The sequence below is a fragment of the Amblyraja radiata genome, chromosome 2, assembly GCF_010909765.2.
Source record: "Amblyraja radiata isolate CabotCenter1 chromosome 2, sAmbRad1.1.pri, whole genome shotgun sequence".
Lineage (NCBI taxonomy): Eukaryota > Metazoa > Chordata > Chondrichthyes > Rajiformes > Rajidae > Amblyraja > Amblyraja radiata.
Genome location: NC_045957.1, coordinates 127,624,561 through 127,648,741, shown reverse-complemented (window position 1 = coordinate 127,648,741; position 24,181 = coordinate 127,624,561). Strand labels below are relative to the sequence as shown.

Genomic DNA, 24,181 nt, shown 5'->3' with positions numbered 1-24,181 from the left:
AAAAAGATTTACGAGGATGTTGCCAGGACTTGAGGGTTTGAGCTATAGTGGGAGGTTGAGCAGGCTGGGTCCGTATTCCATGGAGCACAGGAGGATGAGGGGAGATCATTTAGAGGTATACAAAATCATGAGAGGAATAGATCGGGGAGATGCCCAGTCTTTTGCCCAGAGTAGGGGAATCAGAGACAAGATGGCATAGGTTCAAGGTGAAGGGGAAAAAATTTAATAGGAATATGAGGGTTAACTTTTTCACACAAAGGGTGGTGGGTGTATGGAACAAGCTGTCAGGGGAGGTAGTTGAGGCTGAGACTATCCCAACATTTAAGAAACAGTTAGACAAGTACATGGGTGGGACAGGTTTGGAGGGATATGGACCAATCGCAGGCAAGTGGGACTAATGTAGCTGGGACATTGTTGGCCGGTGTAGGCAAGTTGGGCCGAAGGGCCTGTTTCCTCACTGTATCACTCTATGACTCTACATTAACTACATTGGCCCTCAACCAGGTAATAGTATTTGTCACTGAATAACGAATGAATGAATGAATTAATTAATTAATAAGTTTATTGGCCAAGTATTCACATACAAGGAATTTGCTTTGGTGCTCCACCCACAAGTGACAATGACATACAGTGACAGTTAGGAATGACACATAAAACATTATTGATTAAACATGTGAATTAAATAAAATACCAGAGCAAAAGGAGGCTACAGATTTTTGGTTATTGAGTAGAGCTACTACTCGTGGAAAAAAGCTGTTTTTATGTCTGGCTGTGGCAGCTTTGACAGTATGGAGTCGCCTTCAGAGGGAAGTGATTCAGTTTGTGGCCAGGCTGAGAGGAGTCAGAGATGATCTTGCCCGCTCGCTTCCTGGCCCTTGCAGTGTACAGTTCATCAATGGAGGGAAGGTTGCAGCCAGTAACCTTCTCAACTGATCGGACGATTTGATGCAGCCTCCGGATGTCATGCTTGGTGGCTGCGCCAAACCAGACCATGATGGAGAAGGTGAGGACAGACTCTACGATGGCCGTGTAGAATTGGACCATCATTGCCTGTGGCAGATTGTGCTTCCTCAGCTGCGCAGGAAGTACATCCTCTGTTGTGCCTTTTTGACTGTCGATGGTAGCCCCCCATTTAACGTCCTTGGAGATGATGGTTCACAGGAACTTAAAATACTCCACAGATGTGACTGTGGTGTTGTTGGTGAGTGGGGTGAGGGGAGGGGGAGCTCTCCTAAATCCACCGACAGAGGGGTTCAAGCACAGTCAACTCGGAAAGTTTAGAGTGTAGTAGCTCTGGCACAATGGTGTTGAATGCAGAGCTAAAATCAACAAACAAAACCCTCGCATAGGTCCCCTGGTGGTCTATCAGATAACCCTGAATACTGTTTAGAATATATGAGTCTCTTGTGATCTTATTCCATTCTTTCGTATAATATTGCAGCCTCCCTCCCTCCACTGTAACTAGTAGCGTGGATAGGGGAGAACCAGTGGATGTGGTGTATCTGGACTTCCAGAAGGCTTTCGACAAGGTCCCACATAAGAGATTAGTATACAAACTTAAAGCACACGGCATTGGGGGTTCAGTATTGATGTGGAAAGAGAACTGGCTGGCAAACAGGAAGCAAAGAGTAGGAGTAAACGGGTCCTTTTCACAATGGCAGGCAGTGACTAGTGGGGTACCGCAAGGCTCAGTGCTGGGACCCCAGCTATTTACAATATATATTAATGATCTGGATGAGGGAATTGAAGGCAATATATCCAAGTTTGCGGATGACACTAAGCTGGGGGGCAGTGTTAGCTGTGAGGAGGATGCTAGGAGACTGCAAGGTGACTTGGATAGGCTAGGTGAGTGGGCAAATGTTTGGCAGATGCAGTATAATGTGGATAAATGTGAGGTTATCCATTTTGGTGGCAAAAACAGGAAAGCAGACTATTATCTAAATGGTGGCCGACTAGGAAAAGGGGAGATGCAGCGAGACCTGGGTGTCATGGTATACCAGTCATTGAAAGTGGGCATGCAGGTGCAGCAGGCAGTGAAGAAAGCGAATGGTATGTTAGCTTTCATAGCAAAAGGATTTGAGTATAGGAGCAGGGAGGTTCTACTGCAGTTGTACAGGGTCTTGGTGAGACCACAGCTGGAGTATTGCGTACAGTTTTGGTCTCCAAATCTGAGGAAGGACATTATTGCCATAGAGAAGGTTCACCAGACTGATTCCTGGGATGTCAGGACTGTCTTATGAAGAAAGACTGGATAGACTTGGTTTATACTCTCTAGAATTTAGGAGATTGAGAGGGGATCTTATAGAAACTTACAAATTCTTAAGGGGTTGGACAGGCTAGATGCAGGAAGATTGCTCCCGATGTTGGGGAAGTCCAGGACAAGGGGTCACAGCTTAAGGATAAGGGGGAACTCCTTTAAAACCGAGATGAGAAGAACTTTTTTCACACAGAGAGTGGTGAATCTCTGGAACTCCCTGCCACAGAGGGTAGTCGAGGCCAGTTCATTGGCTATATTTAAGAGGGAGTTAGATGTGGCCCTTGTGGCTAAGGGGATCAGAGGGTATGGAGAGAAGGCAGGTACGGGATACTGAGTTGGATGATCAGCCATGATCATATTGAATGGCGGTGCAGGCTCGAAGGGCCGAATGGCCTACTCCTGCACCTAATTTCTATGTTTCTATGTCTAGGTGCTGGAGGATGAAGTGCAGGCCCAGGTTGAATAACATCTTTCTTCAGTCCTCACATGGCCACTCTTTATATTTTAAATATACTGATATTGTTTCTTTTCCACGCAGCAGTTAGAAGTTATTTTTTTCACAGGTCATCTGGCTATATGACTGACGTCGGTGCAGGGTGCTCGAGCTTTTCGGGACACATACTGCATCCAAATCTATCCTCAAGGCATCGCTTGTCTTTCTCAGATCCTTCATACTTTCCCGAATCGACAAGGCCTCATCTCCTGGAGTCGTCTTCCTTTTGCGGCTGCATCTGCCTGTCCTCTTGGGAGATGGTGATCCACTTTCGGACCCTTTGCTTTACAATGCTGGATTGGCTCACCCATACCAACTTTGTAATCTGTCGCTGTTACATCAAGCAATGGTGATGTAAGTCTACAGTATATTATCTGTTCACCTCGTTGGGGTGATGTGTGAATTGCTTTACATCGATTTTGTGCGAATTGTTTTTACGCTTTCTCCAAAGATTATACAATCAGTAGGCGGATGATGCAATACTAGCATAACGCCATGGTGTCAGCCTCTGTCTTTAATTTATTCTGCATGTCATCGGTGTCGCTTCACGCTTCGTTTGTATTCCACACATGTTAAGTTGCAGCCACCTTTGTTTAACATTTTGTGCCCTACATTCCACACATTTTCATTTGCATCATTTCCAGACCTTCCTCATCAGGTGTGTTCATGCATTCCATCTTCACACCCATTCTTTTACTCTTGCTCATTATTATTCTAGTCCGTTATTTATCCATCCTCATCTTCTTGAATTTCTAATGGTTCTTTTTATGTATTAGTTTAGTCTATTTCTGTTGGATTCTCCTATTCCCTGTGTTCTGATTTCTTGCAGCACAACACATTATTTTTTTAATCAATACCACACTGGGTCAAGGAAGGTCTGGAAATAGGTGCTAATCATCCATCCGAAATCCAACTTCACAGAAATCACAGGAAATGAATGCCCGGAGATTGAGAAAAGACCAGAATAATTTTTTTGGAAGAGATTTATTGGGTTTCAGAAAAATAAAAGAATAAGTGGCGGACATAGGAAGTCAAACTCATCAAATGAAAAAAAGAACAAACTTCTGTTTTTTAATTAATTTGCTTAATTAAATTGATTGGATGCTGCTTGTGAAAATAAAAAAAAGGTAGAATTTCTCTCCACTGCAAGCGATGTGGCAGAGTCATGAATGTCCCCGGATAGAGCTTCCATATGTCTGGGTGGGCTAGTTTAAGCTTGGTAGAGTTAGCCACGAACACATCAGTTGACACAAACATATGATGATCGTTTCTTGGACATACGGCTGACTGAAGTTAACTGAATGAACGTGGCTAAGGAACCCGAGATAAACTTATTGCCTTTCACACAAGAAAAATATTGTTGAAAATAAGGTGCTCACAAATCATTGCAGTTAAATCACAAAACAATTAATGTAATATGTAGAAAGAAATGAGAAGCGTGATTATTACATTATTGTATTTATTACAAACAACAGCAGAAGTGAGAGATAACTAATTGTAATTCTCGTATGGAATAAAAAATCCATTGAGTGATTTGGGAGACATCGCATATAACCTCATATATGCAATGAGGAGGTTGTGATGTCTCTGCAAAATCAGGAGGAACAAGCATTCTTGGACTCTGAGAAGGTCTAACACTTTTGGAATTAGCACAAAACTACCTGTGTCAAGAATTTAACAATGTTACAAAAAAAAATGTGGATGAATTCTAATAAACAGATTTCATAAACAAGGGCAGTTAAAATTTCGGATCCTTTAGAAGACAAAGACCACAAAGGTTCAAGTCATTAATGAAGAGATGATGTTTTAAGATTTTGAAGTTTTTTAAATATAAAAAACCTTTCCCTCGTCTCTGGTCAAGTAGAAGGGTGGTCCCAAAAGGCAGCACTTTACACAATTGACCTCCATTTGCCATCTTAACAACCACTTGTACAACTAATTAAGATCCTATTGTAATTCTGATAATCATCTTCTTTAATGTCTACGACATCACCTATTTTGGTGTCATCTGCAAATTTACTAACAATTCTAGTGGCTGCGATGAAGTTAGATACCGGTAACCACTGATCAACTAAAGTCATGTTATTCCACTAAATGGAAGCATTTTCATTGTTTTTGAAGAGGTGGCCAAGAGGATTGACAAGGTCAGGGCAGTAGATGTTGACCTCATGGATTTTAGGAAGGCTTTTGACAATGTCCTACATGATAGACAGGATGGAAGATATCACATGAGATCCAGGATGAACTAGACAATTGGGATACAAAATAGGCTTGGTGTAAGGAGCCAGTGAGTGATAGTAGATGGGTATTTTTCAAATTGGAAGCCTGTGACCAGTGGTTAGTCCCAGGGATCGGAGCTGAATTCCTTATCGTTTGTCATGTACATTAACAATTGAGATGACAATACACTGCAGGTGGCATGATGAATAAGTTTGAGGATGAAACCAAGATTAGTGGTGTGCTGGACATTGAAGGTTTTCTAAGTTTACAACAGGATCGAGATCAACTGGGAAAGAGGACAAAGGAACGGCAGAGGGAATTTAATTCAGACAAATGCAAGAATGGATTTTGGGAAGTTAAACGAGGACATATCACAACACAGTATGTGATAGGGGCCTCAGGAGTGTTATAAAAGACAGAGACCTTGGCTACTAGAACATAGTTCCCTGAAAATGTTGATGGTGATGAAGAAGGAGTGGTTTCATTGGAAGGGACATTGAGTACAAGAGTTGATATGTCATATGATGTTGGAGAGATTGCAACTCAAGTATATTGTGCCATTCTGGTTGCCATACTACAGGATGGATGTGATTAACCTAGAGAGAATGCAGAAAAGAGACTGAGGGTAATCTTATCGAGGTTTATAAAAAACATAAGGTCCAATGAAGGATGTTAAGCAATTGGAAGAAAAATAGCCTCCAAAGAGATAAAACAATGAAAATACAGATACAAATATAAAATGTAGCTATAAGACAAGTCCATTTGGGAATATGGACAATCTTCTACAATGCTTATATTTAATATTGCAATAGATCCATTGCTCTGTATTCTTGAGAAGGATTGCAACAGAATTTGGCTATAACACGTCAGCAAAATGTAAAGTTTTATCATTTTCAGAATACATTGTAATTATTTATAACTCTTAGGTGTGTGTGAGTAATAATCATTTCAAAAATTACTAAGATATTTGGCATATGAAATGAATGTTAAAACGTTTTACATGTTGTGTGCAATAAACATATGCAACAAGACAGTAATCAAGTCAGGAATTAGAATGTATTATCTTGGGTAGCTTCAAACATTACCTCGGGCTGAGGAGATCCCTGGGTTTGCTGTTGCTTATTGGCACCAAGCAGGAAGAATGGTGTTCCAATTCAAAGTATAACCAACCCAAATGATGGATAGTATGAAAACATTTAAAATTTTAATATTGTAGCAGAATTAAGGGACAGAAGTTTAGGGGTAACATGACGGGGAACTTCTTTACTCAGAGAGTGGTAGCGGTGTGGAATGAGCTTCCAGTGGAAGTGGTGGAGGCAGGTTCGTTGGTATCATTTAAAAATAAATTGGATAGGCATATGGATGAGAAGGGAATGGAGGGTTATGGTATGAGTGCAGGCAGGTGGGACTAAGGGAAAAAAGTTGTTCGGCACGGACTTGTAGGGCCGAGATGGCCTGTTTCCGTGCTGTAATTGTTATATGTTATATGTAGCGGCACCATACGTGCTGAATAAAGGTGAGACGTCAGTCCGGTTCAAAGAGTCATTTATTCAGTGGTGACACGTTAGGTGGTGCGCTAACTATAATACAATGTTGCTGTAGCTGAGCGAGGTTGTTATCTCGGGCTCAGCTACCTGTCGACTCATCAAGGTCTTGCGGTGAGATACCTTTAGTACCAGGACACTCCCTCTAGCCCATGACGTCACGTGCCCGCCCTCGTATCTCCTGACGAGGGTTCGAGCATGAGTGGCCCGTGTTTAGGCTGACGCCACAATATTTTATTTATATGTAATTGATTATATAATTTTAGTCAGAGCCTATAAATCATTTTAACCAATTTAAATTGGTTCGTCACAAAGAGGATCAGAGATTTTATACTTATCTGATTATATCGCTGATGGGTTAGCACATTCAAGAGCTATGGATAGTTGTCCATTAATAGGTCCATTAAGCTCAAAATTCTGGTAGCAATGGCATTTAATAGAAACCCGAGACTAATCTTAAGATTCATTCATTAGAACATTCCTCACATTTAAAATCTAAGATGATATTGCAAAACTTAAAGAATAAAATTATTGTGGTGACAATAATAACCTGGGAACAATCAGAACAAGTGCAAATAAAATGATTCATGACATTGAACTTTTGTTCCACAAGAAAAAAAAGATAATTAACAAATATGAAGGATGGAGGACTTAGAATCCCATCAATGGATACATTTTAAATACCAGGATGCTGTCTTAATGTACTGTAAAAATGACCGGATTTCAAATTAATTTGACAACAATATATGCCCAGTATTTTTACTGCTCTCTTCTTAAAATCTTTTAATGCATGCTTTCTTTGGGTACGTAAATGTGTGAAGAACCAATGCACATGATGCAGTCTTCTACACGAAACACTGCTGTTTATTTTAGGAAGTTGCCCTAAAATGCTGGCACAAAGAAGCACGATAAAGTCATAAGCCCAAGATTATCTCTCTGGATGGGGCATTATTGAAATCAGGCATCACTTTTCAAAGGGACTGTGAAAACCAGGCAGAAGAAGTGACACAAGAGTGATCGGATCTAATTTACAAGATAGTACAGTACTGCTTAGGAACAGGCCCTTCGGCCCACAATGTAACTACTGAACATGAACTCTAATTTACTCTAAACTCTGAATTTAGCTTTATGTAAACCTTCCTTTATAATGTAAATCTGCTTGTGGCTGTTTGCTTTTATTTGTGATTATAATGTGTGCATTTTATTGTAACTAAAGTTCTTCTGTGCTGATTGTACAATGTTATCGCTTCATATCAAATAATGGTCCAAGTCCTAATATATTAATATCCAAATGCACTTATTCTCAGTGTCACAATCACACGTGAATTCTGATGATAAAAATGGAGGGCAAATAATTCCACTCAACACAATTTCCATCCATCATATCACCCATTAATTATACCTGCCTTTGTGGGTTTTCATATTTATCTTCCCAAGATAAAACTCAGAAGTTAGAAGAACTCTTCCAATATTTGCTCTTGTATGTATTGATTACATGCATGCTTAGCTGTCCAACATTAAACTTGGTATTTTCTGCATTAATTTCTAATTTAACAGCAGTGGCAGCATATCAGCCTTGAGTAACCACAAATATTTTCCATTCCAGCCCCTAATTTTCATTGAAAAATGTTGAAAACCACTTTAATAGAGTTAAGATCATCAGTGATGATGGCTAGAAGCACATTTTGCAGCAGTGTTCATGATTGTTTCAGGTCGAGTCCAACTGAACAAGCTTTTACTCCTATTTAATGCTTTTACATAAACATTTTTTTGAAAAATAATTCCATTGCTTTTGCACTAATGACACATTAATTGAAGTGAATTATTTATTGTTTGTTCACTGGGGTGTCGGCAAACAGAAATAAATCAATTACCTGAAATTAGATCTGAATCTGCCATTGGCATTAATACTTACAAGTGCATTTACTTGGAGGAATGAAAAAAGTTTATTAATAAAGATTTTATTTATGAATACTTACCTGAATTTATTCATGACAAACTACTCTTACAGCACAAAAATCCAAAGTAAGCAAACAGTCCATTTCAGTAAAGCCAGTTAAAAGTGACAGTCCTTTGCCATCAATGAAAATGCTTTCTAATATCAAACAGCACTCTAGACGACATTACAATTTAAAATCCCATTTGAAGTATAAGGTAGTTCATGTTACACTCTTCTTATGGATGGAAAAAAAAATACACTTTTATATTTTTTCACAATCTGGAGCACAAGAACCTGTCTTGTGTAAACTATCAAGAAACAAAATATATTCATCTATTTAACTAATGCATCCACTACACAACAGAACCAGTAGGATGTGCAAAATGTTCCCCAGAATTTGGTTTCCAGTAGGTTGCTTAAACCTTCTCAGTTTCACTGCCTTTTTGATCCAAAAGATGACGTATTGCACATTTGGAGCAAATTAAGCAACACAAATCTTACAAATCGCTCAGCAATCTGAAACCAATGTTATCTTGTTGCGTATATAATATTTTGGAGATACTATTGAAACTGTTGATAACTTAAGTGTACATTAGGAATGTATAAAAGTTACTGAGGAAAACATAGTAAATTCAAGAAAAAAAAAAGTAACATTTGCATTTTGTAAAATGTTAAACAAATCATTCTGTCTTGTATTATTTCCCAACCCTTTTCCAGCAGAATTCTGTAGACTGGGATATTAAATTCCACACATTATATTTCATCTACAGAAAATAAATCAAACAGTAGTGAATCGCAGATACTAAAACCAACTAAGCCATTAGAAATTATTGCAAAGGAAATACACACATCCACCATATTTTCACCAACTGATGTCAGTGCATTCTTAATGTACACACATTTTGTGAATCACTATAAATGCTGAAGTGAATGACAATCAATGACTCTCTCTGATTGATGATTGGTCAACACATGCTTGTAACTATATTTGCAACACAGATAAGTGAGCATTCTCCTTTTCCAGGGAAGTAATTTGATGGAGTGAATTTGTTCTTCACTTTTGCGGTTTGCGTATGTCACTAGTGCTCATCCAATTCCACAATTGCCAAACAGGAATGCTGCACTGTTTTGCTTTGAAACTCTGGTGAAGTCCGCTGGGCTACTGAAGACTATGGAGTGGTGACTTTGTGGATGAAAATGTTGATCTTTCTTAATTTGAGCTGATCCAGAAGTAGTTATTTTGTGGATAATGGGCTTCAGCTTGTTTCTTCATCCACTTCAAAGGATTAGCCCCCATCCTGGGGCCAGCACTGGTGCACTGTTTGTTTCTCCGTTTCAGCACTGTTCAGACACAATAAAGCCTTCTTTTTCCTGCCCAACGGGCTCCACTTCAGCATAAGCAGGATGACCAGAGCCCCGTCTGAACTTCATTGAAGGCCATCGACTTGGGCGACGCTGCAAGAAATGACAAGTAAGTTAGCACCGACACTGCGGCATAAAGCAAGTGACTCCAAATAGAAAGTTGCAGATATCCAGGCCAAGTTGGGCAGCACGGTGGCACAGCGGTAGAGTTGCTGTCCAAGATGGTGCCCAACACAGGCAACAACCTCTCCTATCCACAGAAACAGATCGACAATCATATAATCGTTCCACACTCTTAAAAATCCATTCCTACAGCAACATTTCTTATTTTAACTATGATCTTCTTAAACTCCTCTCAGATCACTAAACGTTATTCCCTTATCATGTATCTATACACTGTAATCTATACACTGTAAACAGGCTAGATGCAGGAAGATTGTTCCCGATGTTGGGGAAGTCCAGGACAAGGGGTCACAGTTTAAGGATAAGGGGGAAATCTTTTAGGACCGAGATGAGAAAAACATTTTTCACACAGAGAGTGGTGAATCTCTGGAATTCTCTGCCACAGAAGGTAGTTGAGGCCAGTTCATTGGCTATATTTAAGAGGGAGTTAGATGTGGCCCTTGTGGCTAGGGGGATCAGGGGGTATGGAGAGAACGCAGGTACAGGATACTGAGTTGGAGGATCAGCCATGATCATATTGATTGGCGGTGCAGGCTCAAAGGGCCGAATGGCCTACTCCTGCACCTATTTTCTATGTTTCTATGTTTCTATGTAATTGGATTGATTGTAATCATGTTTGTCTTTCTGCTGACTGGTTGGCACGCAACAAAATCTTTTCACTGTACCGCGATACATGTGACTGAATACATAAACCGAACTGAAATTAAAACTCTTAGCGCCAGAGACGCAGGTTCGATCCTGACTATGGGTGCTGTCTGTACAGAGTTTGTATGTTCTCCCTGGTGACCACGTGGGTCCGGGTGCTCTGGTTTCCTGCAACACTCAAAAGGTTTGTTGGTTAATTAGCTTCAGTAAATATTGTAAATTGTTCCTTGTGTGTAGAATAGTGTTTGAGTACGGGGATTGTTGGTCGGCGTGGACTCGGTGGGCCAAAAGGCTTGTTTCTGTGCTGCACCTCTAAACTAAAAGTGAGGTGGTGTTTAAAGCTTAAAATGAAGTTGAAGAAAGCAGATAGACATCTGAGTAGCACAGCGGTGGTTGGTTACAAATCTAGTTATTCACATTTCAAAGTAAAACTTGAATTTTATGCTCAGTCCTGGAGGATATTCTTGAGTGATCTGGTATGGCAATCTATTTAACCAGCTTGTTCTAGGACTGAGAAGCAGAATGTCTAACTTACATGGCTCGTGATGGTAGAAAAGACTTCATAATGCTAACCTGCTGTGAATGGTTAGCATTCTAATCACAAAACAATTCAAATCATTCATTTTCTATTGATTTAAACTTTAATTACTGCATGGTCCCTTGGTCATTGATTCGGGTGGTAAAAAGCTAAGGTTCCAGAATTGACTACTGAGGCCTTTCACCGAGTTACAGTTTCTAACTTGAAAATGGCCTTTTATAATCTGTCTTCAAAGTATGCCTCAGTTATAGAGTTCTGGAATCATACAGTACATAAGTAGACGCGTTGGCCCAACTCATTCATATTGGCCAAGACCCAGATCCCCATCCACTTACCTGTGTTTGGCCCATATTCCTCCAGAGTTCTATTCATGTACCTGTCCAAATGTCTTTTAAATCTTATTATTGTACTTGCCTCAACTACCTCCTCTAGCAGATCATTCCATATCCCACCACCTTCGGTGTGAAAGGGTTGCTCCTCAGCTTCCTATTAAATCTTTCCCCTCTCATCTTAAACCAATGCCTTCTAGTTCTTAATTTTTGTGGCATCTTACTCTACAATCTAGTCTCGTTCCTGTTAAATCTTTGTCCTCTCACCTATGTCATCTGATTCATGATTCCCCTACTCTAGGTAAAATATTCTGTTCCCCTTATACATCTCTATAAGATCACCCCTTAGCCTCCCGTGCACAGGGGAATAAAGTCTCTATTAAATTACTGCTGAATAGCTATAAAATTAACTCGGTTTTGCTATAGAAAGATTTTTCCTGACCCGCTTCCAGCATTTTCAGTTTTCATTTGAAACTTTCCAGCATATGTGGCTTTTCTGATCTTCGTAGCCGCTGTATTTGAGATATTTTATCAGTGACTAACTTCAAATATACTTCATTGATTGTAGAATAAGATGCCCTGAAATAAATTTGAAAGCAGCTGTATCAAAGGGAATCTTTTTTTCCAGAGCCGCAGGAGAGATTACAGCTGGTTCAAGTGTTGATCAGTGAAACAGGATTATCATTTCAATATCAATGTTAGAAATGCTGCAATATACACACTGATAAATCCTGTAACTTTTGGCTTGTGTACCTTGCCTTCAAGCATTTCTGCCAACTGTTGGAAGGCCGTCCCTTCACTATTTGAACAGATCACCAACGGCTCAAATATACTATTCGTACAAGTGCGGGGAGCTATTCACTGCCACTTGGACTTTGTTCTGCAATTCTCCAGTGACATCAGGCACATACAAGGAAAAGCAAATCCGGTTGTCGACACCCTATCAAGACTGGAGGTGGATGCTCTGAATGCAGCCACACTCATCGATTTTTATGCCATGGCTCGCGCGCAGCTTACAGATCCCGATCTTAGCCATTACCAACGGACGCATGCAGCCCTAAAATTGAAGATGTACCTATCGGTGACATGAGAGAAACCATCATATGTGACACTTCCACTGGCAAACCAAGGCCGTTTGTGCCTAGGACGATGCGTCGAGAAGTTTTCAGCACGCTGTACAACTTATCACATCCGGGCAAGAACGCTACGATAAAACTAATCTCCGAACATTTCATCTGGCCTTTCTTCAAGCGTGACGTTGGATTGTGGGTGAAGACTTGTCTACCGTGTCAACAATCCAAGATCTCCAGGTACAGTAGGACCCCTTTGGATGAGTTTCCTGTACCGAACACCCGTTTTGAGCACGTGCACCTGGAGTTGGGCGGCCCACTCCCACCGTCAAGAAACTACACATATCTGCTCACTTGTGAAGACCGGTTCACAAGATGGCAAGATGCTATCCCAGTCATCAACATTTCAGCGGAAACAATAGCCCGCGCTTTCGTTGACCGATGGATTTCGGTCTTTGGGGTCCCAAGTACGATCACAATAGATCAAGGACGGCAATTCAAATCTGCGCTGTTCAAACACTAACTGACCTCTTGGGTACGAACCGGATTCGAACGACTGCGTATCATCCACAAGTGAACGCCCTGAGTGAACGGTACCATCGCCAGTTGAACGCTGCTCTGGCAGCCGGAGGAGACTGGAGTGAACGATTGCCTCTGCTTCTGCTTGGCATTCGTACGGCGGTGACAGCAGACCTTGGATGTTCATCGGCGTATATGGTTTATGGCACAACTCTGAAGCTGCCCAGCGAATTTGTCGAACCAATCCCCACAGACTGGTCCAAGCAGGTACATCGATCGAACAAACTATGCAGCTACTCATGCCAACACCGACATGACGAACACTTGCTGTGGTCTACGTGTCTGCTGACCTCCAACGCTGCACACGTTTTGGTCCGACACAACCCGTCTGCCGATCACTTCAGCCAGCATAAGATGGCCCTTACCAAATCATCCAATGCCTAGTCAAAAGTATTGTGATCTATCGGAACGGAAAAACTGACACCGTATCCGTCGACCGGTTAAAGCCAGAGAATGTATAAACTCCATACAGACAGCACCCCCAGTCGGGATTGAACCCGGGTCTCTGGAGCTGTAAGCTCTGTAAGGCAGCAAATCTACCGCTACACCACCGTGCCACCCAACCTGTGTGCCCCTGCATTGAATCACAGATGCCAGAGCTGAGCTGGAGGTCAGATTCAAGCCCATTCTATTATATCCAGATCAGGAGGCACAAGAAACTGCAGATGCTAGAACCTGGAGCAAAACACAAGGGGCTGGAGGAGCTCAACAGGTCAGGCAGCATCTGTGGAGAGAATGGACACACAACATTTAGGGTCATCAATGTGAGAGAGAAATGGCACTTAAACCTACTATCTCTGTATCCAGGAGCTTATGTGCATTTTGCTGCAATTGTTGTGAAAGGGTGCACATTGAGTCATCTTTATTAAGCGTCAACCATAAGAAGAGCAAAAGTGTAAAAGGAAGTTTGAAATTCCTACCAGTGCTCAATTTTATCAAAGGCACACAAAAATGCTGGAGAAACTCAGCGGGTGCAGCAGCATCTATGGAGCAAAGGAAATGGGCAACGTTTCGGGCAGAAACCCTTCTTCAGACTGATGGGGGGTGGCGGGGAGAAGAAAGGAAAAAGGAGGAGGAGGCATACGATGCCATCATACGATACATTCGATGTTCATGCCATGAACATTGAATTTCCCAATTTTGTTAGCCCTTGCTGCCTTCTCCCCTTCCTCAGCCCTCGGGCTCCTCCTCCTCCTCCTTCTTTTTCCTTTCTTCTCCCCACCACCCCCCATCAGTCTGAAGAAGGGTTTCGGCCCGAAACGTTGCCTATTTCCTTCGCTCCATAGATGCTGCTGCACCCGCTGAGTTTCTCCAGCATTTTTGTGTACCTTCGATTTCCAGCATCTGCAGTTCCTTCTTAAACACTCAATTTTATCAAAGTAGACAATTAAAAAATGAATTGAAACAAATTAAACACTAATGTGGTTCCTTAATGTTTAACAAGTTTACCTCAATGAAGAAGAGACTTGCTGCCGATGTTGGATGATGGTACATATAAAAGGTCACAAGGACGGCTGCTATAGCAATGATGATCACCAGGAGGATTCCCACAATCAGCCCAGTGTGTACAGTGTCTCCTTTCTTTTCTGCAGTGCTGTCTGCCGTTGAAGCTGGAAGAGCAGACAGAAGAAAAATGTAATAACGTTCACCAAAATATGTGACCAAGATGTCATGGAGTCATTCAGCATGGAAAAAGGATCTTTAGCCCAGCTCATCCATTCCGACAAAAATGACCCATATAAGCTAGTACCATTTGCATGGATGTAGCGTGGATAAGTTTAAATCATCATCATCGTTGGAAACATTAGCGACGCAGTGGTGCTAGTTTCCGACAGGCACGGGGACGGACGCACCACACATCTCTGTCCTCCATGCAGCTGGCAACCTCCTCTTTTGTCTCTACACAACAAATCACATTCTGGAAAACTGCTGCCCTCAAATGAGGAGAAATCAAGACTGACAAGTTTGGTACAACTGCGGATTGATCTGAATGCAAACCATATAACCATATAACCATATAACCATATAACAATTACAGCACGGAAACAGGCCATCTCGACCCCTCTAGTCCGTGCCGAACACATAATCTCCCCTAGTCCCATATACCTGCGCTCAGACCATAACCCTCCATTCCTTTCCCATCCATATAACTATCCAATTTATTTTTAAATGATAAAAACGAACCTGCCTCCACCACCTTCACTGGAAGCTCATTCCACACAGCTACCACTCTCTGAGTAAAGAAGTTCCCCCTCATGTTACCCCTAAACTTCAGTCCCTTAATTCTCAAGTCATGTCCCCTTGTTTGAATCTTCCCTACTCTCAGTGGGAAAAGCTTTTCCACGTCAACTCTGTCTATCCCTCTCATCATTTTAAAAACCTCTATCAAGTCCCCCCTTAACCTTCTGCGCTCCAAATAATAAAGCCCTAACTTGTTCAACCTTTCTCTGTAACTTAGATTAATGAAAAAATGTATACGATTTAACTTCCGTAGACCATTCCGTAGAACATTCAGCTTTGAAGCCATTTTTTTGAGTTTCTTCTTGTGCAAGCTGATATTAAAGACTTTATCAAAGCAAAATATTGAAGATGCTTGAAGTCTGGAATGACAATTGAAAATGCTGGAAATACACAGCAGCTCAGGCGGCATCCATGTGGAGAAAGTGAGATGCTCAATATTTCAAGTCAATCACCCTTTGTCATAACAGAATAAGGCAATGACCTGAAGTGTTAACCTTCTTCTGATCTCCGTATATGGCATCTGAACAGCTGAATATGTCCAATATTGTGCATGGAATTAGAGGGGTTAATACGCTTGGCTGCAGCTACCTGCTCCAAAGGGTAAATTAGACTTGGGTGCACATGAGCTCTCCAAAGATCTGAGATGTGCAGTGTGACTGATCTCATCGACTGTGTACAGAGTGACAAATATCATCATTCAACCGCTCTGTGTGGGAGTTGGTCTCAATGTGGAGTTTACCAGTGGAGGGTGATTGTGCCAGGAATACGCTGCTGCGGGTGATGATGGAGGAAGATACGACAGGGGCATTGAAGAGGCTTTCAGATTGGCACATGGATATGCAGGGACTGGACCAGTTTTGGTCTCCTAATTTGAGGAAGGACATCCTTGTGATTGAGGCAGTGCAGCGTAGGTTCACGAGATTGATCACTGTCATATGAGGAAAGATTGAAAAGACTAGGCTTGTATTCAAGGAGTTTAGAAGGATGAGGGGAAAATCTTATAGAAACATATAAAATTATAAAAGGACTGGACAAGCTAGATGCAGGAAATATGTTCCCAATGTTGGGCGAGTTAAGAACCAGGGGCCACAGTCTTAGAATAAAGGGGAGGTCATTTAAGACTGAGGTGAGAAAAAACTTTTTCACCCAGAGAGTTGTGAATTTATGGAATTCCCTGCCACAGAGGGCAGTGGAGGGCAAATCACTGGATGGATTTAAGAGAGAGTTAGATAGAGCTCTAGGGGCTAGTGGAGTCAAGGGATATGGGGACAAGGCAGGCACGGGTTATTGATAGGGGACGATCAGCCATGATCACAATGAATGGCGGTGCTGGCTCGAAGGGCCGAATGGCCTCCTACTGCACCTTTTTTCTATGTTTCTATGTATGTTGCTATGGATCACGTGCGGGCAGATTGTTAGATTGAAGTCTTATTCAGCAGAAGCCAAATGAATCAGTTTAGTTTATTTTATTGTCACGTGTACCGAGGTACAGTAAAAAGCTTGCTATCCAGTCAGTCGAAAGACAATACATGACTACAATCGATACATTTACAGCGTATAGCTACATTATAAGGGAATAACATTTAGTGCAAGGTAAAGCCAACAAAGTCCGATCAAGGATAATCCAAGGTTACCAGTGAGGGACCTGTAGATAGTAGATCAGCACTGCACTGAAACCGATATGAAATCTACAGGTGCCTATGAATTAATTATGTTGTACAAACCCTGCGAGTGTCACATTGTGGCATAAGGTGTATTCGTCAAGCTCCTATTATTACAGCTTTGTAAACTATAAACCCCAGAGAAATTAATTGCATGATGATCCAATCAGATAAATATCCAAAAATATTGAATTTTTTTTGGTGATATTTTGGAATATTTATAGATTAACTAGACCAAGTGCAGACCCGTTGGGTCTGCGCCCCCAACGCAGCCGTTCCCTACCCGTAGCCCCCATGGGAGACGTGGTCCTCCAACTGAAGATTCGAGCACTCAGCAGTGCGGCTGTTTTTAAATGGCGTCTTTGAGGCGAGATGCGGGCGCCAGCAGCCGTTATGGTCGCTGACCAGCAGGAGGCAACAAAATGAGTGAGTGGGGGGGAGGAGAAGGATTTTATTAAAAATGTGTACATAAACACGACGAAATTTAATGAGGAGTGGATACTTGGAATGAAAAGTGAAATCTCTACCGAAATGGAAAAAATCTGGGCGTTTGTGGGTCTGGTGTTGGCGTAGCAACGAATCAAAGGCTGGCACCCACAGGCTGGCAACCACAAGACAGGCAGAAACACACACACACACACACACAGTTTTAATATTATATAGATGAGTGTCAATCTGATGACATCAGAACAGTTGTATGCTGCAAATCCTTCTTGAACTATATTCTACACTCTACATCTTTCCCTTCACTCTACCTATTGTACTTGAAATTGGCTTGATTGTATTTATGTTTAGTATTGATTTGATTGGGTTGGATGCAGAACCAAATTTTTCACTGTTCCTTGGTACACGTGACAATAATAAACCTAAACCTAAACATGAAAGAGGAGGGAATGGAGGGATCTGATTTATGTGCAAGCAGATGAGCTTAGTTTATTTTAGCATCATGTTCGACACAAACATTGTGGACAAAGGACCTGTTCATCTGCGGTGTTTTTCTATATCCATGTTTTAACATAGAACAGTGCATCACAGGAACAGGCCCTTCGGCCCACAATGTTTGTGCCGAATATGGTGGCGAGTTAAGTTGATTTTGTCTGCCTGTACATGATCCATATCACCTCTATTCCTTGCACTTCCATGTGCCTATCTAGAAGCCTCTTAAATGCCACTATCATATCTGGCTCCATCACATTCCCTGGCAGTGCGCTCCATGCCCCTATCATCCTCTGTGTAAAAAACTTGCACCGCACATCTCTGTTAAACTTTACCCCTCTGACCTTAAAGCAATGCCTCTAGTGTTCTAATGTGCTGGGAACGGGGAAATCAATTCCACAGACATTTGGAGGAGCTGTCTTTGAGGTCAGCTGTACCATGAATTACCATGAATGAAAGGAATTTACCAGATGGACAAAGACCATCTTAACAAAAAATACTCTTATGTTAACTCAACGTCTTGACCCATAAATGTCATTTGCTCAATGAGGCACTTGCAAGTGTGATATATGATAAAATATAATGCTCAGGAGTCTGCTTGGTGCTGAAGCATCTTCAATGCTGCACTATTGGTGGAAGGATATTAGAAACATAATTGCAACCACATCTATAGCATGGTTACAGCTTTGGAAAAAAATCTGCTTCATGGCCTCTGGCCAATGTTTCATGTGGTTAATGTGCCAAACTAGCTTGATAAAATTAAGGTGGTAAATGTCAGACTGTCATCTCATACCTTGCATTTTGCAAAATGTAGGGAATCTCTCAGGGAGATTTCCTTTGGCCATTTTGTTGAATTAAAATCATAAGCGCCTTTGCAAAGAACTGTGCCAAGGGATTCTGAACTCATTGGATCTACTTGTAACAGATGATTTTAGTCCCAGCAGTACATATAATGTCAACATGATTTATCTTTGTCCATAAAAAATATACTTGGGAGGAATCAAACCGTAAACTACCTTGATCAGTGAGTGCAAGTAGCTGCTTGCAATGCACTCACATCACGAGACACCTGGCACATGCGGTGGCATCTGCAGCGCAACTGTTAGTGGCAAAGTCATTCCCCATAAATTCTCACAATGTTATGAGACAAACGTTCCTGATGTTGGAGGAGTCCAGAACCAGGGGTCACAGATTAAGAATAAGGGGTAGGCAATTTAGAACTGAGAAGAGGAGAAACCTTTTCAGCCTGAGAGTTGTGAATCTGTGGAATTCTCTGTCACAGAGAGCAGTGGAGGCTGATTCACTGGATGTTTTCAAGGGAGAGTAAGATTTAGCTCTTAGGGCTAATGGAATCAAGGGATATGGGGAGAAAGCATGAACAAGGTACTGATTTTGAATGATCAGCCATGATCATATTGAACGATGGTGCTGGCTTGAAGAGCCGGATAACCTACTCCTGCACCTATTTTCTATGTTCCTATGTTTCTAAATCTTGCACTCAGAAATTCACAACTGTATTAAGCAGGAAGATAAACAGATAAGATAAACATTTTCTTTGCAGAAATTCAAATAACTAGGAACTATCCAAAGTCCTGTACAAAACTGTCCAAGGTCCTGCTTGGGAATATTCAGTCTGCTCACAAACAGCAACAGAGAGACGATGGAAAGAGTAATATTGTCAATGCTTCAGATCAATGACCTTTCATTCGTCATTGATGCTGCCTGGCCCACTGAGGATTTCCAGCAGTTTCTGTTTTACTTCATATTTCCAGCATTGCTGGTATTTTACTTTGGGACCAGGACAAGACTGTCTGTGTGTGGGTACAAGTAACAACGGCATGCTGGGGAGTAAAGACATTGCTAGACGCTGTGTGATTTTACTTCGGAGTCACGTGAGTGACTACGTGAAGAGCCCGCTCAGCACGCATGCGCAGCATTGCGTTCAGCAGTGCAACAGCGGCCGCATCGGGAGTCAGGCGCTCCCGCTACAGATTGAAAGACGGACCGTCAGGTAGGTACCCTGAGGTCGGGTTTCTTTCACAGGAGAGCCTTCTGCTTTGTTTTACAGGCAGAGAACAAAAAGGCTCTTGAACAAACCTGTCCCCCGCTCGACTCCAACGGAGGAGCGTTCCATCTGGGGGGGGGGCAGCAACAGGCGGTAGGACCGCTTACCGGGCGCTCCGCCATCCCCGACACCATGCCGAACCCAGCCCCGCTAGCACCTGAGCAGCGGGCTGGATGTAAAGCCACCCGAAAAAGCGTCCGGCCGGTGGTTTCCGACTCGTCGGACAGTGACGTCTCTCCACCCGCACGGGGGAAAGACAGCCGCTTGAGCCGCATAGAGCAGCTCCTGGAGCAGGTGCTCCAGCGAGATGCGCTGCGTGAGGGGCGCTCTCGCAGGGGGGAGTTCAGGCCCTCCCTCCACAGTGCCAATATGGCACGCCAGATATCGACTTATTTGCATCAAGGCTAAATCACCAGGTACCTATGTATGTCGCTTGGGAACCAGACCCTGAGGCAGCTGCGGTAGATGCGTTCGCGCTGGATTGGGAAAATTTCTTCTTCTATGCATTTCCTCCCTTCTGCCTCATCAGCCGTGTACTACGCAAAATACAAATGGACTCTGCTTCAGGTATTTTGATAGTACCCGACTGGCCTACACAGCCATGGTTCCCATTACTCCACGACATCCCTCCGAACATCCACAAGAAAACAGTACTTGTCCAGCATCAAAAAGTGGGAGAAGTACTGCTTGGATACAGAGACCACCTACTCAACCGCTACAGTTACCAACGTACTGGAATTCCTGGCAAACCTCACCACGATGAAGGACTCAGCTACAGTGCCATCAACACAGCTAGAAGTGCCCTGTCTGTCTATTTAAAACAAGCTCCAGGACAACAGGCCATGGTGTCCCACCCGCTAGTGGTCAAACTAATGAAGGGTATTTACAACTCTAACCCCCAGACCAAGGTACACCCATATATGGGATGTCAGTGTGGTCCTGACATACCTCAGGGGATGGCCACCAGCCGGATCCCTCAACCTGGAACAATCTACGCTCAAAACACTCATGTTGATGGCAATTGTATCTGCACAGAGGGTCCAGTCACTACACCTATTGCGACTGGACAACATGGTCACAGCTCCAGACCTCAAGGACTTCGGCAGTGAGTGAAGTAATAACTGTTACACGGTTTGAAATCACAGAGCTTTAAAATCTTCATGTAGTCACTCACGTGACTCCGAAGTAAAATAGTAAGATTAAACGAGAACTTACCAATTTGAAGTTTGATCTGTATTTTATGAGGAGTTACGATGAGGGATTACGTGCCCTCCGCTCCCACCCTCAATAATATGGGTCAAACTGATAACTGATGTCTCCTTTTCTTTACTATGTTTATTTCAATAACTGTGTCTATCTGTGATTCCACACCGCTGCTTTGAAGTATGCCGCGCATGCGCGCTGAGCGGGTTCTTCACGTAATCCCTCATCGTAACTCCTCATAAATACAGATCAAACTTCAAACTGGTAAGTTCTCATTGAATCTTACTATTTTAGTTTAGTTTTGTTTAGTTTAGAGACACAGCGTGGAAACAGGCTCTTCGGTCCACCGGGTCCGCGCCGACCAGCGATCCCCGCACACTAATGCTATCTTACACACAGTAACATAGAAACATATAAACATAGAAAATAGGTGCAGGAGGAGGCCATTCGGCCCTTCGAGCCAGCACCGCCATTCATTGTGATCATGGCTGATCTTCCCCTATCAATAACCCGTGCCTGCCTTCTCCCCATATCCCTGGACTCCACTAGCCCCTAGAGCTCTATCTAACTCTCTCTTAAATCCATCAAGTGCTTTAGCCTCCACTGCCCTCTGTGGCAGGGAATTCCATAAATTCATAACTCTCTGGGAGAAAAAGCTTTTTCTCACCTCAGTCTTAAATGACCTCCCCTTTATTTTAGGACTGTGGCCCCTGGTTCTGGACTCACCCAACATTGGGAACATTTTTCCTGCATCTAGCTTGTCCAGTCCTTTTATAATTTTATATGTTTCTATAAGATTAGATTAGATTAGATTAGATTAGATAGCCTTTATTGTCATTCAGACCGAAGTCTGAACGAAATTGAAGCAGTCATACATACAATACAATACAATAAAAAACAACAATAAACACATATTAACATCCACCACAGTGAGTCCACCCAACATCTCCTAACTGTGATGGAGGCAAAAGTCTTAGGTCTCCAGTCTCTTCCCTCCTCTTCTCCTTCTGCGCTGAGGCGATACCCCCCGGGCGATGTTAAAACCTGTCCCGCGGCTCAACACCGTGGCCCGGGGTGGTCGAAGCTGCCGCTCACCAGTCCTGCTGACGCAGCCGCTGGCCCGCGGCCGAACCCCGGACTCAGGCCACCGCCGCCAGAACACCATGCAAGCCACCGGAGCATCGTTCCAGCCCCGAGCCGGATCGCCCTCACGTGAGTGCCGTTACCGTCTCAGCCTCGGGCTGGGCCGCCCCGACCGGGCACCGCTCCTCCCTCGGGCTGGGCCGCCCCGACTGGGCACCGCTCCTCTCTCGGGCTGGGCCGCCCCGACCGGGCACCGCTCCTCCCTCGAGCTGGGCCGCCCCGACCGGGCGCCGCTCCTCCCTCGGGCTGGGCCGCCCCGACCGGGCGCCGCTCCTCCCTCGGGCTGGGCCGCCCCGACCGGGCGCCGCTCCTCCCTCGGGTTGGGAACGCCGTACCTCCCCGAGCTCGGCCACTCCGACGGGAGCACCGTTCCTTCCTCGGGCCAGGCCGCCCTCACGGTAGCGTCACAGCCCCTCACGGAAGCCCTGTTCCAGCCCCGAGCCGGGCCGTCCTCACGGGAGCGAGCTCAGTGCGAGTCCTGGCGGGCTCTGCCTCCTGAGCCTCGAGGTCGCCAGCTCCGCCATTAGGCCTCAGCGCAGACGGAGGCAGAGAAGGGGAATACGACATAAAAGTCGCATTCCCCCGCAGGGAGAGACAGCAAGCCCCGTTTCAACCCCCCCCCCCCAAACATAAACTAAAAACCAAAACTAGACTAACCAAAACGAAAATAAACAACCCAAAAAACACAAAACAAACAGGACTGCCGGAGAGCCGCTGCAGCCAGAGCCGCGCCGCGCCTCCCTCATCCTTCTAAACTCCAGTGAATACAAGCCTAGTCTTTTCAATCTTTCTTCATATGACAGTCCCGCCATCCCAGGGATCAATCTCGTGAACCTACGCTGCACTGCCTCAATCACAAGGATGTCCTTCCTCAAATTAGGAGACCAAAACTGTACACAATACTCCAGATGTGGTCTCACCAGAGCCCTATACAACTGCAGAAGAACCTCTCTACCCCTATACTGAACTCCTCTTGTTATGAATGAAATCCTCTTGTTATGGACAACTTACAATTATACCTCTTGTAGGGACAACTTACAATTATACCAAGCCAATTAACCTCCTGTACGCCTTGGAGTGTGGGAGGAAACCTGAGATCCCAGAGAAAACCACGTAGTTCACAGGGTGAACATACAAACTCTACACTGACAAGCACCCGTAGTCACGATTGAACCCGGGTCTCTGGCACTGTAAGACAGCAACTCTACTGCTACGTCACTGTGCCGCCCAGAGTTACAGGTTATTTTCACTGCGTATGAAAAGGCGGCTTAAAATCATCAAAATCATTTACTGCTTCTGGAAAGGAAATACTTAGATGAGGTAGATTATCCATCGCACAATAGAAGCAAATGACTAGCAAAGGAAGGCACCATGGTGAATCATATTGACAACTTAATGCACCATATCATTCTTAAATTAAAGGCAGTGCAGTTGATTTGGCGACCTTTTATATTATTTATGTCATTTAAAGAAAGAACTGCACAGGCAAGGAAGAATTTTGAAATACAAATGAGCAACTGGATTACACAATATATTTAGATCTAGTCCCTGCCACAAAATATAGTTGGCACAATGTGTAAAAAGTCTGAAACCAGCCTTTTGGGAATAAACAGAAAGGGAAGACATGGACAGTTCTGTGAATATAATATCAGTGGACATTCAGAAGCAATTTGTTTAATAAGATGCCTCCTAAAGTGTTCATATTTATCATCATTCATTTCATGCAGGAGACATGGTAGAATAAACTAAAGGATAGCACCAAATTGTAAAAAA

At 43.2% G+C, this 24,181-nt stretch overlaps 1 protein-coding gene across 1 annotated transcript in view; it reads right to left on the bottom strand.

The window, feature by feature from the left end:
• Nucleotides 1-6,933: 6,933 nt before the first annotated feature.
• plxdc2 (plexin domain containing 2) overlaps nucleotides 6,934-24,181 on the bottom strand; it is a 461,845-nt gene continuing 444,597 nt past the window's right edge. The window contains exons 13-14 of the mRNA XM_033015387.1: nucleotides 14,609-14,769; nucleotides 6,934-9,908 (exon numbers count right to left, since the gene is read on the bottom strand). Of these exons, the coding sequence (XP_032871278.1) occupies nucleotides 9,789-9,908; nucleotides 14,609-14,769 (281 nt within the window). The 3' untranslated portion in view covers nucleotides 6,934-9,788. The remainder of the gene's footprint in view (nucleotides 9,909-14,608; nucleotides 14,770-24,181) is intronic.